Raw genomic sequence first — 15,287 nt, forward strand, 5'->3', positions numbered from 1 at the left:
GAGTAAACTCTCCTTGGCGTGTTACAAGCTGTTGCTTAATTTCCACAGTTTTAGGCCAGGGGCGGTGGCGCATGCCTGTAGTCCCAGCACCCCGGGAGGCTGAGGCAGGAGGATCGCTTGAGCCCAGGAGTCTGAGGTTGCTGTGAGCGAGGCTGACGCCACGGCACTCTAGCTGCAGTAACAGAATAAGACTCCGTCTCAAAACAACAACAACAAAAAACATTGCAATCCGCAGTTCTCCAAGAGTTGATTTTGACAGTTTTTGCCCGTGTTCTTGCTTTTGCGGATGAGCAGAGCATTGCAGGTCTCTAACCCTCTGTTCTGGAAGTGCCTGGAGAGTAACTCCTAACACGGCAGTTTCCTGCCACACTTCCCAAGCTCTTGGCTGTCTTGGGGCTCTGCCAGCTTTTTGTTCTTGACCAAGAACTGTATCAGTCATGAAGTTTACTCAAGGGTGCGCTGCTTTTACAGCTACTGACCGTCGGTATCATTCACTGAGCAAACCCTTCTCAAAGCCGTCCCATCTTCCTGAAGGGAAAGAGTCATAACCATGGCGAGAAGTTAGAAAGAGGACAGACAGAGACAGAGATAGAGTCACAGACATGGCCTGACGGACGGATGGAGGTGACAGATGGACATCCTTGTTTTCTAATTATAGTACAATGATCACATTGTTGAATACATTTTAAAGGGAATAAAAATGATTTTCATGTAGAGGCTGATATGCTTTTGCTTATTGATCTTGGTATTTTGTATTTGAGACCATTTTTAATAACTTCAAAGGTAAAATGCCCCCATTTTTCACTATCCTGGTGTAGGAATAAAAGCTGGGTCAACTGCAAATTGGAATACGTATTATCAAGATGGTAATGGGATGACAGCTCATTTAGCTGAAAGCTTTGCAGAGTAAGGACTTGCGCATCTGTGACCTTCCCAACAACAAACGCTCTTACTCTTTAAAAGGAAAGATGAGATTCACAGACCATGTAAATTCCTTGCCACACGCCTAGATTTAGCCATTTGTCCAGGAACCCCGGGTCCTTTTAAGGGGAAACGTAGCCCACAAGCAGGTTGCTGGTAGGGAGCGGTGGGCCTTTTGGTGCAGTTGTACTAACTAGCTGGGTTGGCCAGTCACAGCAGTGCAAGCTTTTCTTAGCAAATCTGATCTTGTCTTTTAGTCTCTGATTGAAGTCGGTGACTGGCTTGGAGGGAGGAGGTGGCCTCCCCGGGCAGGAGGCGCCCGCACGTGGGCCAGCAGGTGCGTGAGTGACGCCCAGCAGGAGCGCCCTGTCCTGAGCTCGCCTAGGAAAACCGCCGCGTGGGGGGCAGTGGGAACGCCGGGGCTGCCCAACCTCTTGCTGACCTTGAGTGTGGCTTAGGCATCATCATGGTGATCCCTCGGCGCTGACACAGTGGTCTTCAAAAGTCACAGACCAGCCGGGCGCGGTGGCTCACGCCTGTAATCCTAGCACTCTGGGAGGCCGAGGCGGGTGGATCGCTCAAGGTCAGGAGTTCGAGACCAGCCTGAGCGAGACCCCGTCTCTACTAAAAAATAGAAAGACATTATATGGACAACTAAAAATCTATATAGAAAAAATTAGCCGGGCATAGTGGCGCATGCCTGTAGTCCCAGCTACTCGGGAGGCTGAGGCAGTAGGATCGCTTAAGCCGAGGAGTCTGAGGTTGCTGTGAGCTAAGCTGACGCCACGGCACTCACTCTAGCCTGGGCAACAGAGTGAGACTCTGTCTCAACAAAAAAAAAAAAAAAAAGTCACAGACCCTCTGAAAGAATTTTGAGAGACTACCACTGTAAAGAGGATGATATGTTTTTAAGTTGGCACCTAAATTTTTTGTAATAAATATAAATAGTTGCAAAGGACATATAATTTCCAACATGCTGTAAATATTTCACTTAAAAATAAAGCTTTTAGCACATGATCTTTTAAATATAGCCAATGAAATCTAAATGCTATGGTGATTTGATACTGCTATCATACATTTTAAAATAGGATGAATGAGATCTTTTTTTTTTTGAGACAGAGTCTCACTCTGTTGCCCGGGCTAGAGTGCCGTGGCATCAGCCTCGCTCACAGCAACCTCAGACTCCTGGGCTCAAGTGATCCTCCTGCCTCAGCCTCCCGAGTAGCTGGGACTACAGGCAAGTGCCACCATGCCTGGCTAATTTTTATATATATATACATATTTAGCTGTCTATATAATTTCTTTCTATTTTTCAGTAGAGACAGGGTCTCGCTCTTGCTCAGGCTGGTCTCCAACTCCTGACCTCTAGTGATCCTCCGGCCTCAGCCTCCCAGAGTGCTAGGATTACAGGCATGAGCCACCGCGCCCGGCCAGAATGAGCTCTTTTTAATGATCAGAAATTCTACATTCTCCTTTTTCTCTTTGATTTCCTCTTTCCATTACTCCCCCAAGAGATTTTGTCCTAATATTTTATCCTAAAAATTTTATGCTTAATTTCTCTGTCAGTCTTCTCTGCAACAAAAATATTTATATAAATTGAAGTTAAAGTTTTTTCTTGTGGCCATAGACTATATTTGTTAAAAATGTTTCTAAATTGGCCGGGCGCGGTGGCTCATGCCTGTAATCCTAGCACTCTGGGAGGCTGAGGCGGGTGGATCGTTTGAGCTCAGGACTTCGAGACCACCCTGAGCAAGAGCGAGACCCCATCTCTACTAAAAAAATAGAAAGAAACTATATGGACAGCTAAAAATATATGTAGAAAAAATTAGCCAGGCGTGGTGGTGCATGCCTGTAGTCCCAGCTACTCGGGAGGCTGAAGCAGTAGGATCGGTTAAACCCAGGAGTCTGAGGTTGCTGTGAGCGAGGCTGACGCCACGGCACTCTAGCCCTGGGCGACAGAGTGAGACTCTGTTTCAAAAAAAAAAAAAGGAAAAGAAATAAATGCTTTGTGATTTGATTGGACAGTGAATCTGAAAGAAACTACGTAAAACATGTTGCAGGCTTGACGTCCTGTGTCCTCAAGTCTTGCAGGCCCCGTGTATGAAAGAATCTGCGTTGCCCACATGCCGGGCCGGCTGGTGGTGTATCCTTGTGTCACATACCAAGAAGAAATGTAATGCTCATCTTTGGATAATGGGGGAAGGGCGTGGGGTCTGCAACAGACCCTCTGACAATAGCTCTTCCCCCCACCCCTCTTAGGCACAGCTGCACTCAGAGGTGTGACTGTGGCCAGACGCCAGGTTCTGGGGTCAGGCTACTTTCTCTGCTGCCACATGGGAAACAGCTTCAGGAGTTTTGATTAATCATAGAATGTGGCTTGTCCCAAACCTGTATTTTGAACTGTCCCATTGTTGTGTTCTGGAGGCTTCCTTGTTCCTGGAGGCTATGCAGGGTGGGTGAGAGGTTTGTTTTGCTTTTGGTAACCTGGGGAAGTGCTTTTCGAAGGGGAGGTGGGAAAGGAGATCTGTCTGTTCTCAGGGAGTCAGTTTCATTGAGAGAATCTGCCGAATGTCAGGTCTGGCGCTGATTGCCCGTAAAACCGGTGGTTCTCCGTGTGTGGTCCCCAGAGCAAGGGCCTCGGCTCCCTCTGGGAACTTGTCAGAAATGCAGATTCTTGGGTCACACCCCAGAACAGGCTCTGATGACCCTCCCGGTGATTCTGATGCAAACACGTATGATTTTAGATGATTTGCTCCTCACTCATTGACAGTGATGTCCAGATGATATAGTGACTAGTTTTGTGTAAACTGTAGACACTTAATTTTTCTAGGCAGCCAGTCCCCAGATTACTGACGACCCGACTTGACGACATTCTGAGCTTACGAATGGGCTCCCAAGGCTCCCTATAAGGAAAATGTATCATTAAATAATGACATTCATAATTCGGGAACGGCTTCCTTCCACGCACGTGAACCAGCCACGCGGCACGCGGCTCACTGGCGCAGCGCCTGGTCCCTGCGCACGCGGTCTACACACGGCGCCGCTTTCACTTAACTTTTAAATTCGATTCTGTGAGTCTGTGTTCGCCCTGATGGCCAAGCCTGCGAAGCGGAGTCCACAGCAAGTCCAGGGGAGCCGGCAGCGAAGAGAAAGGTGATTCCAGTGGAAACGACAGTAGAAATAATTAAGCGTCTGGAGAAGGCCGGACGCCGCCATGCGCGGGGAAGACATCGGGCTCCAGTCGCTCCACTGTGGGGACGATTGTAAAGGGTGAGTGAGAATAACGGAGCGTGTGCGAGACGGTGCTCCAGGGAGAGGCCAGCTGCTCCTGAGCAGCACAGGGGGTTCATTACTGGAATGGAAAGGTTATTGTTGGTGTGGTGAGAAGATCAAAGTAAGTTAACACTCCTGTTGGCCTAGCGTTGATGGAACATTGAGTGTTAACCTGTAATATTAGGTCATTAAATATGAAATGTCTCATTTTGAATCAAAAGTGTAGAGTGTTGTCTTGCAAGAGGATTGGCCTGTCTCTGTTGACCAGTCTCGGCTGCTTAATCACAAGCATCCTCATCATTTCATCCAGTTGGCTGCACTAGAATCCGCTGTCATCTGTAGACCAGGTTCCATGAAGCTGCAGTGAATAATACCAGCGCCGGACACCAAATGGACACCATTAGCTTTTTCTTGATGAATATTCGGTTTTGTACTGGGTTTCGGCACTTCATCTTGACCCCAACCATCATGCCGAATGCTCGCGATTGGCAAAGAGAATCCATTTTTCATCACATATAACAACACAATGTAGAAATGGTTCACCTTTATGTTGTGACAGCAAAGAAAGGCAAGCTTCGAGACGATTTCTCTTCTGACTCTTGTTTAATTCACGCAGAACCCATCTACCCAGGTTCTTTACCTGCCCATTTGTTTCGAATGGTCCAATGTTGTTGGAATAGTAACGTCAAACCTTGCTGCTAATTCGTGCGTAGGTTGAGATGGATTCGCCTCCGCGACAGCTTTCAGCTCAGCATTATCCACCTTGGTCTCAGGTCTCCCATGTGGCTCATTTTCAAGATGAAAATCACCAGAATGGAACTTCTCAAACCACCAGCGTACTGTGCGTTCCTTAGCCACATCCTTCATTGATACTTTGAGCTGTCTGCGTTGCACTGGTTCTACAACAGAACTCGTATTCGAAAATAACACGAATTTTTGACTTATCCATGTTTTCACAAAACTTGCTCTAAAAAAAAATTGGAAGAATAATCACAAGCCAAACCATGTGTTTGAAAGACTGATGTACCTTCACAATAAACATAAAACAAGTGTCAAATTGAAATATCAGAGATATCAACTGTCTAACTTAGTACTTAAGGACATCGGGCATTTCGTACTTAATAACCTAATATTCTTTTTTGACTTTTCTCCTATCTCCTGTCAAACCTTTTGTATGAGTTTGTTTTTTGTTTGTTTGGATTAAAAAGCACAGTAGTCTCTGTAACTTCTTATTACGGTCCGGGGATGACACAGCATCACGTGTACTGTGATCACCACGGGAGCCGTCGTGGTGGTGTTGCCGTCACTACCATGTGTGGTCACCAGGGGTCTGAGCTGCACACACTCTGACCTGCAGATGTTCTCAGGATTGTGCCCCACCTGTCCCCCAGGGACTGCCTGTGTATTCCATCCGATATACTTAGTTTTCAGCTGCGTCGAGGAAGAGCGCGGTCTGCACCCCCTGGTGAGCAGAGGTCCCTAGTGCCGGGTGGAGGGGCCAGCGGTCCTAAGCCCAAACCCAGGGGCCTCTCCTGAAGGGCGGCTGGAGCCCGGGAGGCTGCTCCGTGGGTATCGGGCCAGGCCAGGGGCTGCTGGGAAGGAGGCTGGTCCCCAGGCATCTCCCAAGTCAGGCCACCGAATCACAGATCCAAAGGGCCGTGTCAATGCTGTCTTTTGAAGGGAGCCCTTCTCCGTCATCCTGCAAGTCCCAGAACCTGCCCTCTTGTCTCCTGCGGCTGCGTGAAGCACAGTGTTTGACTGGGAGTCCTTCATTCTTTGAGTTTTACTTCCGTTTCTGATTCTTTTGAAATGTAGCCATTTGATCCTATTAAAATACAAATCAAATCAAAACACTTCCTGCCTTAAAATTAAAACCCTTAAGGGCTTTCCCTTGCGCTTAGGAAAAAGTCCTGAGGTTTCATCAGGCCCTCTCTTGCCTCTGAGCTCTCTAAGCCCGTGAGCATGGACTCTTGTTTCGTGCTACCCGTCACATTTATGTTAGTTTTGACCTGGCTTCTCCTACCACCTGAGCGCCATGGCCTGTGCCGTCCCGCCCTCCGGATGTACGTGAGGGAGCTGTCCTGGGTCCGTGTGGATGAAGGAGCTGAGCCGTGCTCACTACAATTTTCAATTCCTTCAGGTTCCTCTTCCTCAGTGACATTCCTTGTTTGCTCACGGTGACCTGCGTGAAAACGGAGACAATGCCACTGTGTCCCAGGGCCTCCAGGAGCTCAGCAAACGTTTGTTTATTAAGTCAACGCCCCTTATTTCTGGCTCTCTTTTTCTGGTGTTTACTCTGGTCTCTTGCATTTTAGTTTGGGGCGGAATTCCGAAGGTTCTCCTTGGACCGGCACAAGCCGGGGAGGTTTGAGGACTTCTACAAGCTGGTTGTGCACACCCACCGCATCTCCAACAGCGACGTGACCATCGGCTACGCGGACGTGCACGGCGACCTCCTGCCCATCAACAACGATGACAACTTCTGCAAGGCCGTCTCCAGCGCGAATCCGCTGCTCAGGGTCTTCATCCAGAAACGAGGTACCCGGGAGGCTGGCCTGCCAACCTCGCTTAGCGATCGTTTAAGAAATAGTCATATAATTTAATTACGTTATTATATTCATAATATCTAGTACATTTAATTTAATTATATCAAATTATATATTATATTTAATAATGTAAAGTATTATCAATAATACTTCATTATTATATAATTATAACATTTAAAAAATATATAATCACAGGACCATGTGATTCTGTTTTCCAGCTTGTAGTGGGAGATTAAGGAAGTTGAAATGGTTTGGGTCAACATTTATTTATTGGAAAGACTTAAAATGTTTAAACTGACTGCATTTTCCACCTTAAATAATGTTGACTTCTGACTTTTAAATACTGAGGGAAAAGTACTGTTGATGCTTTTGGTATTGGAACTGGAGGCGAGTGAACTAGGCCGTGCAGAGGCAGCGGTCGGCGGGGCAGGAATGTAACGCGGGGCCACTGGCTCGTACCCGCCAGTCTTTCCAGGATTGGGAAACAATGTTAACTTTACGTTACAACTTTGGCGAACTTTTAACGCTGACGGCCTGGCTTTGGCAGCAGGTGATAGAAATACTGTTCCGTGTCAAAATGAATCACCGACCCAGCTGAAGGCTGGAAGGGCGGGGAGGGCCGCGCTGTGGGACCTCGCGCTGCTCGCGTCCCCGAACCGCATTTGGAATTTTTCATCTCTAAACTTGGGGGAACGTCGTCATTCCAAAAGAATACGCTGAGGGAGAGGCCACCTGCAGGGGAGGCTGGATGTTGTGGAATCATAATCGTGGTTTTCCTAATCGATCTGCCCCTCCTTGCGTGGGAGGACCTACTGTGCGCAGGGTGAGCCCTGGCTGCCTGGGACACCAGGCTGCAGCGCATCGCGGCTGCTTGGTGCGCGCACTGCGCCACTGCGCCACACGGGCGTCTCGGGGAGTCGGGAGGGAGGGCTGAGCTGGCACCCGGGGAAGGACCGCCGTGTCCTGGGCGGGGGACTGCCCAGTTCCTGTCCGCAGACCGGGCCCCCCAGTGCCTGCCTCCGCTGCACCGCGGGCACGGACGGCACCTGCCCGTCCAGTGACCCTGAGTGACCCTGAGTGCCGGCCTTTGCGATGTGCCCTGCCGGCACCAGCTGTGCCGTTGTTCTGTCCGTGAGGGTGGAACCCGCTGACCTGTGCTTGCCGGGCCCGGGTGTCCTTCTGACCGTGCCGAGAAGCCAGCAGGGCGTCACCTCCTCAGGGTGGCCGAGGGGCGGCCTGAGCTTAGCTTCCTTGCTAGTCCCTGGGCCGCCAGGGGGTCGGGGCCCCGCCAGTCCCTGGGCCGCCAGGGGGTCGGGGCCCTGCCAGTCCCTGGGCCGCCAGGGGGTCGGGTCCTCGCTAGTCCCTGGGCCGCCAGGGGGTCGGGGCCCGGCCGCAGGCCAGCGTGCCCACCCCCTGCTCTCTGTCCCCCTCTCCGCCTGCCGCCTGGCTGGGCCTGGGACGGGCGGCCACCCCCTGCCCCCGCCTGGAGCTCTGTGACTTCGCACCGCTCAGGTGTCCGCACCTGCCCCCGCGCGGCAGGAAGGCCTGGTCTCCCACGCTCTGTCCCGCAGCCCGGGGTGTTCCCCGTCGCTCCGTTCTCCGTCCTCGTGGTCTGCCTTCTCCGCGTCTTGCTCGCTGTCCCCAGGGCTGGTTTGCTGTCCGTCCCCACCCAACCGGGAGCAGAGCGGGGCTTGTTCCCGGCTGTGCCCGGTCCCGGACCACGGCGCCGGCTCTCGCAGCGCAGGCTGAGCAGCAGCGTGTAAACGGCAGACGTGCACACGGCTTCGCGACCCCGTGCGGGAAACCGGCTTTTCCGTCCCGACCCGCGGAGGTGGGTTTGAAGGCCGGCAGAGGGCGCTCTGCCCTCGGGCCGGCCGGGTGGGCAGCCCCGCCGCTGACTCGCGGGCGCCCAGGTGAGACAGGAACGGGCGCCCAGGTGAGACAGGAACGGGCGCCCAGGTGAGACAGGAACGGGTCTGCGCCTTGCAGGGGGGCGCCGACCGCCCGCAGCTCCGACCCGGCCCTGCTCTCTGCCAGCCGGCCCAGGCCGCATCCCGCCCGCATCATTGACTTTTCCCTCTTCCCCTGTCCTCAGAGGAGTAGCCTAGAGTTATGCCGGCTGCTTTGGTGTTTCTAGATTTCGTGTTTTCGGCCCGAGGGTGTTGCCGACAGCGGCTGCCTTTTCTCTGTCACGTCCCAGCCTGGAGCAGGGAGACCCCAGCACCCGCCTTCCACTGGCCTGTGACGCAGCTGTGCGCGTCACCCTGCGAGCATCCGTGTCCCCGTCTGCAGGGTGGGACAGCTGCACCTGCCTCGCGGGCGGCTGTGAGGGGTGGGTAGGAAGACGTCCTGGCCGCCCGGGCCGCTGGCTGGTCACGCGCGCTCTGTCCTCAGCTCTGCCGCCAGGTGGTGGCCTCTGAGCTGCGAGTGTCAGGGTGGCTGTGCAGCCGTGGGCAGCCAGGTGCCCCCGTGTCTGGGACAGACCTGCTGGTCTGTGTGACAGCAGTGTCACCCCAAGCCGGCATCCGTCGTGGTGGGGGCAGAAGTGAGCCCGAGCCCCAGAGCCGACGTCCACCGTCCCACGGCTTGTCACTGCAGCAGGGGTGGGCGGTGTGGGTCGCTGTCACGCTCTCGCCACGATTCCACAGCAGCCACACCCCCTCTGTCACTCAATCACTCCTGCGCACTGACCCATTTAAATGTATTTTAAGAGGAAACTATCACAAATGAACAGTCAGCATTCTTCTAAGACATTCGAAATAAACCCTCAACTATGTTAACAAAATTAATCTGTCGTTGGAAATAATCTCTTCCCCCAAACCACACAGGGACGTGGCAGTGAAACCACAGCCAGCTTTCCTCATGACGGTAGACGTAAAAACCCTCAAAAACACCAGCACGTGGAAAAACGCATCCCCGCAAACACACGCACACAGACGTGCACGGCAGCCAGAGGGAGCAGCCCACGGGCCTCCCGCCGGCGAGGGGACAGAGTGCACACGTCCGTGCAACGCGGCAGGACTCGGCCGTAAAGAGAAGTGACGATGGCCGGCGGGCGAGCCTCGAACACCGTGCCGAGAAGCCAGCGCAGGTCACCTGCGTGTGGTGACGCTCGCGGTTGGCTCCCGTTACTCAAGGTTCTGTGTTGACGGCATGTCGTCACCTGAGGCTGGCAGGAGCTCCCCCCGCCCCCCGTATCCCCCCGGGAGCCGTGGTCCCCGCTCACTGGCTCAGTGCTGTGCTGGTTTGACAGAACAAACCGCCATGAATGGCAAGAATCCGCCATAAGGGAAGAGTCCAGAATAGGCAGAATGGGCAGATAGGGACAACAGGTAGAGTCACGGTTGCCAGGGGCTGGGGGAGGGGAGAATTAGGAGGGTCAAGGGTTCTTTTCGGGGTGATGGAAATGTTCTGGAACCAGAGATCTGCATGAAGATAGTAACAGCCATGGAGTTAAGTGGGTGAACTTCGTGCGGATTGTGTCGCGGTGAAGCCGTCAGGACGGAAGTGCTGATTCCCGGGCGGCTGCTGGCGCGGGACTCTCGCCCCCTCGGAGACGAGCCGCGTTCCCGGGTGAGGCTTCCCGGGTTTGTCTCCAGCCTTTGTTTCCAAAATTCAGCCAATCTCAATGTATGTGGGTACTTTGGCTTTCTAATTAACGTAGTCCAATTTTTAAAAAATCCTCTCTTCCCCTGGTGACAGGAAACCTCCTGTACCTCTCTGAGAGGCCCCTGGGTGGGGCACAGGGGGCCTGGTGGCCGGAGCTCCCTCCCTGGTCCTTACCAGGAATGGGGGTGGCTGGACCTGTCGCTGCGTGACCAGCAGAACCCACACATTTTCCTGTCGCGTGGTCGTTGTATTCAGATATCCTCCACATCATTTACAGTAATCTGTATTTAAAACAATGGTACGTGTTGTTATGTAACACATTAACATGAAAGCACATATAGTACTGTATCACACATTTGCTTTAATTGTCTTCAAAATAATTTATTTCCTTTGTAATCCCCTGCATTCTATGCCTTCAAGAATGCTGTTCTGAGGAGAGTTCCTAGGCATCACCGCCTCATGGGCGGGCGCTTGGCACATACCAGGTTAAGAATCCCTCTTGGTTTGGGGCTCGGGTAACAGTCTAGGAGTGCCTTGGCTTTTGTCCTCGAGGGGCATCGAGGCATTCAGCGTGTGCTACGTGGCATTTCTGCCCCCCGAGGTGCAGGACCCACCAGCGTCGTCCCCCTGTGTTTGCTCGGCCTGTCCTGCGTCTGCCCAGGGCCTGAGAAGCTGCAGGCTCCCCTGGGCAGACGGCAGCCGTCATCCTGCCTTCCCGGGTGCTTTGCCCCTCTGCTAAGTCCCGGGGAGAACAGCGGTTGCCAGAAGGCAGTGGCTGTGTCGGGGAGCATGGACTCATGTGGCGGCGTCTGGCTTGCAGACCCAGTGGGTGTTAAGGACTCGCTTGTCTGTCCCCTGCCCCCCAGGGCCGCAGGAAGCAGGAATGCCTTGGGAAGCCGGCCCGAGTCCGAGAACACAGAACCAAGACCGGCAAAAGATAGATACGCAGGGTATCTCTTTTTATCCAGAATAAACAGGAAGTGCAAACAGTGATTTTTCACCCCTTATCCATCAAATAAATCCTGCAAATACCAGCATACCCCTGGGCTTGTTACTCACCTCCAGGCAGGACACACTTTGCCGGGAGCCACGGGAAGGCCTGAGTCTCCTCCCTGGGGAGTGTGAAGGCTTCATCGCACTGAAGGATTTTCAGCACAATTAGAGGATTCTGAACTGTGCACTTTTAAAGTAAACATAAGCATTGCACATTTGCATGTGTCTGTTAACTGTTCTTGGCATTCTAGACATTCTTTGGGTCCCTATTAATAGGATGAGGAGAACACAGTTGTCAACTTTTTGTTGTATCAGAAGTTGCGCAAAGGGCTGTGTTTGCTGTGATTCACTCAAGTGAGTTGCTGGAAAAGTAAGGGATGTTCTTCAGAGTGAAGCACAGAATGATGGAGAGTTTGGCTGTGGACCCTAGGGGCTCTCAGAGTATCACGCGCATCAGTGCTGCTCATAATCAATGTTCTTGGTGGGTTTTTTTGTTTTGTTTTGTTTTGGTTTTTGTGAGACAGGGTCTCGCTCTGCACCTGGGCTAGCGCACAGTGGCGTCGTCATAGCTCACTGCAACCTCCGACTCTCGGGCTCAAGCGATCCTCCTGCCTCAGCCTCCTGAGTAGCTGGGACTACGGGTGCCACCCCCGGTTAATTTTTCTATTTTTGGTAGAGACAGGGTCTGGCCTGGCTCGGGTTGGTCTTGAACTCCTGACCTCAAGCGATCCTCTGGCCTCTGCCTCCCAAAGTGCTAGGGGTACAGGCGTGAGCCACCGCGCCCGGCCTCTTCTTGGTTCTTAGGCAAGTGCCTAGAGGTGTGTTTGGTTTTTGAATTGGGGGTTCACTGCTCAGCTGGAAGCACTGAGTTCAGCGGTCAGAATTTAACCGCTGTGATCCCGTCCCCATTTTATTCTCTTTCCTCGGATGCCCAGGGTTTGGGGTTACATGTGTTGGGGGCGGGGGAGAGGTGTGTTTTTGCTAAGTAGCCCCACTTGGCCCCTGTGCTGCAGGGACACAGGGCGGGGGTTTACGCCGGTGCAGAACCGTTTCCACAGGACATGTTTGCTTCTCTAATCGCCATGGATTCCTGGGAGTTTGTGCATTTGAAGGATTTCCTTTTTTTTTTTTATTTAAAAAAAGGCAGAAAGTCTCCCAGCACTCTGTGGTGGGAACATGGAGAACACGGAATGCCCAGAGCCACGCTGGCCCTGGAGTGGGAGAGCGGGGAGCAGGGAATGTGCTGACCGGCTCATTGCAGGGGACAAAGCTCGGCCCCGCCCAGAAGACCCGGGGCGTCCTCCAGGCGCCCACGTGAAGGCCGCTCGCAGGGCTGGGACAGCGCCCTGCCCGCCCTGCCCCTCCTGCCCCTCCTGCCCGCCCTGCCCGCCCTGCCCGCTCTGCCCGCCCTGCCCCTCCTGCCCCTCCACGGCCGCCTCCACAGCCCCCTCCACGGCTGCCTGCAGCCCCTGCCCGCCCTGCCCGCCCTGCAGGCGTCTCCCTAGGGATGCGACCAGTGCGTGTGGCCCCACAGAGGCAGGATTGGAATGCACGTGCCACGGACGTTGTTTCAACCCAGCATTGTTGTTCTGTCTTTTGCAGATGTTTGTAGATAGGCATTATCCTTTTAGGGTGGACGTATCAGTTATGTGGGTTTCACAAAGTGTAATCAATCCATTATGAGTTGGTATTTCTTTAAATTGTTCCAATTTCTCATTATTGTAAACTGCTGAGCATTTTTAGGTACTTGCCAAGTTCTCTCTCTCGGGTAAAATAGTAGAAATGGCCTTGCTGGGTGAAAAGATATGTGTATTTTGAACTCAAATATATATTGCCAGTGGCCCTCTCCTTAGGGCATTAGAGTGACATTTGAATTGGTTCTTTGTCACTTGAAAAAAACACGTCTTTGAAGACTGTTACCGTGCGGCCTGGAAACTCCGACCTTCGCATTTCCCACGTGGATGCTGAGTGGAGGCCACAGGGCCTGGCCGGAGCTGTGGTGGCCGCCGTCCTGCCGGGACACCCGGCCCCAGGGCGAGAGGGACCCGCCAGGTTCCGGCTGCCCCAGGCACCTGGTGTGTGTCGTGAGTGGACGTTCCTCCCGGCCTGGCTGCGGCGAGACACCGGGGGTCTGTCCGGCTGACGTTCGGCCAAGTCAGAGTGGGCGCCGCCGCCTGGGAGCAGGTCACACCCGGCACCGTAGCCAAAGTGTCGCCTGGCTGAAAGTTGTCATTTTGTTGTTTCCGTCACGGCAGAGTGGCCGCGGCGTGGGATGAACGCGTTTGCGTGTCTGCGTTCAGTGGGAAGCAGGGCCGGGCCTGCAGGCACAGTCTGCGGCTTTCGTCTCAGATTCAGGCCGGCGTCGATCCCCAGCCGACGTGAGTGGTTTCCAGGCTGCCTGTGTTGGCAGGAGCCCTCCCCGGATGGCACGGCAGGGCGGTCTCTGTTCCCAGGGCAGGTGACAGCCGTGCACTGCCGTGCGCTGCAGAGGGAGGCGCCACTCCCGCCGCCTGTGCCTCAACCCTGCGGCAGAGCCCCGGCGCCCACCTGGCCGCTGCAGGCAGGCAAGCTGGGCGGTGGTCCCGGGCCCACCAGGTGCGTGGGAGGCCCCTCCGGTGCTGCGGCAAACGGACCAGACGCGGCTCTGCCTGCTGAGTGCGGCTTCCCACCAGGGAGCAGCCGCTAAGTGGAGGGAGACGCTCCGCGTGGTTTCAGGGAGCGGGAAGGGCCGCACCTCCCGCCTGCCACAGCGTCCCGGCTCCCCCACGGCGGCCCAGGAAGACCGTCCAGTCACACTTTCGCTGAAGCACAGCCAGGCCTCGGGGATGCCGGCACCTCGCGCTCTGGTTTTTCTGTCCCTGCCTGTGTCGTCCTGCTGGGTTACGTCCGTTTCTTCCCCTTTAGCACCCACAGCTCCCTGAAAGTCGCCTTTGATGCCCTGTGTGCTGCAGGGACCCTTAGCGATGACTCCCCACATGGCCGGGGCCTCTTGCACCAGTGTCTCGGGCTCGGGGTGAAACGCCGTGCGGTGCTCAGCCCGGCCCCAGAGCCGGGGCGGCCGGGGCGGCCGGGGCTGGGCTCCCCCGGGACTCACGGCACGGAGCTCGGCGAGCCCTGCCTGGGAACACGCAGGAACACTCAGAATTTCACTGTTAACCAAGGAGTTTTTAGATCATCATGTGACTCTCACAGCAAGCTAAGCTGTGTAATCCTCAGTTTGCACATGACGAAACTGAAGCTTCAAGAAAAGTCAAGCGCTGTGGATACGGTTCGCAGGCGCGGTTGTCTGGAAGTCGCCGCAGGTGTGTGCGGGTGTGGCCGCCGTGACGGAGGGCGCGGGGGCGGCCCCAGCCGGGGGTCCCCGGTCTCTGGTGGGGGCTGTGTTTCAGTCACGCGCAGAACCCAGACCCGGTCCCGGGCCCAGCGTCACGCTAGGGCCACGTGGTCCGTCCGTGGCTGGGAGGACCCTTCTTTAGTGTGCGGAGTGCAGAGTCGGTCCCGGGGAAGGGATTTACCTGCACCGGTCTCAGTCCAGGGGCATAAAAATTTCCACTGTGAACTTTTTTCTTTTCCAGATGCGTAAGCAAGATTTGGATTTCCTCTTGCACGGCAGTTTCTTTTCCTGTTTTTGCCTTTGTCTCTGTACTTTCCATCCTTTCCTGCTGGAAAATGGCTTGTCATAGGGTCGTCACGCGCCCACAGGCCACCTGTGTCCTGCTGCCCAGAAGCCCGGGCTGCTTTGCAGCAAGTTTGTCTTGTGGCCCAGGACACGGGGGGGGGGGGACTCGCAGTTGGGCTTGGAGCTGCCCATCCTGCGCGGTCGTTTGTGGAGGGGACCCCGGTTCCCCCCGGGCCTGCGGCCCCCCAGACACACGCGGAGCACACAGGGGGCCGGGCTGGGGTGGAGGTGCTGTGCTGTGAAGGAGAGTGTTCACACAATAACGA

General features: G+C 54.4%; 1 protein-coding gene across 1 annotated transcript in view; it reads left to right on the forward strand.

Annotated features, from left to right (window-relative positions):
- The window catches only part of PARD6G (par-6 family cell polarity regulator gamma), a 72,183-nt gene that overhangs the window by 26,973 nt on the left and 29,923 nt on the right, over nt 1–15,287 (forward strand). The window contains exon 2 of the mRNA XM_069464840.1: nt 6,510–6,732. Within this exon, the coding sequence (XP_069320941.1) occupies nt 6,510–6,732 (223 nt within the window). The remainder of the gene's footprint in view (nt 1–6,509; nt 6,733–15,287) is intronic.

This window comes from Eulemur rufifrons, unplaced genomic scaffold (assembly GCF_041146395.1).
Source record: "Eulemur rufifrons isolate Redbay unplaced genomic scaffold, OSU_ERuf_1 scaffold_150, whole genome shotgun sequence".
NCBI lineage: Eukaryota > Metazoa > Chordata > Mammalia > Primates > Lemuridae > Eulemur > Eulemur rufifrons.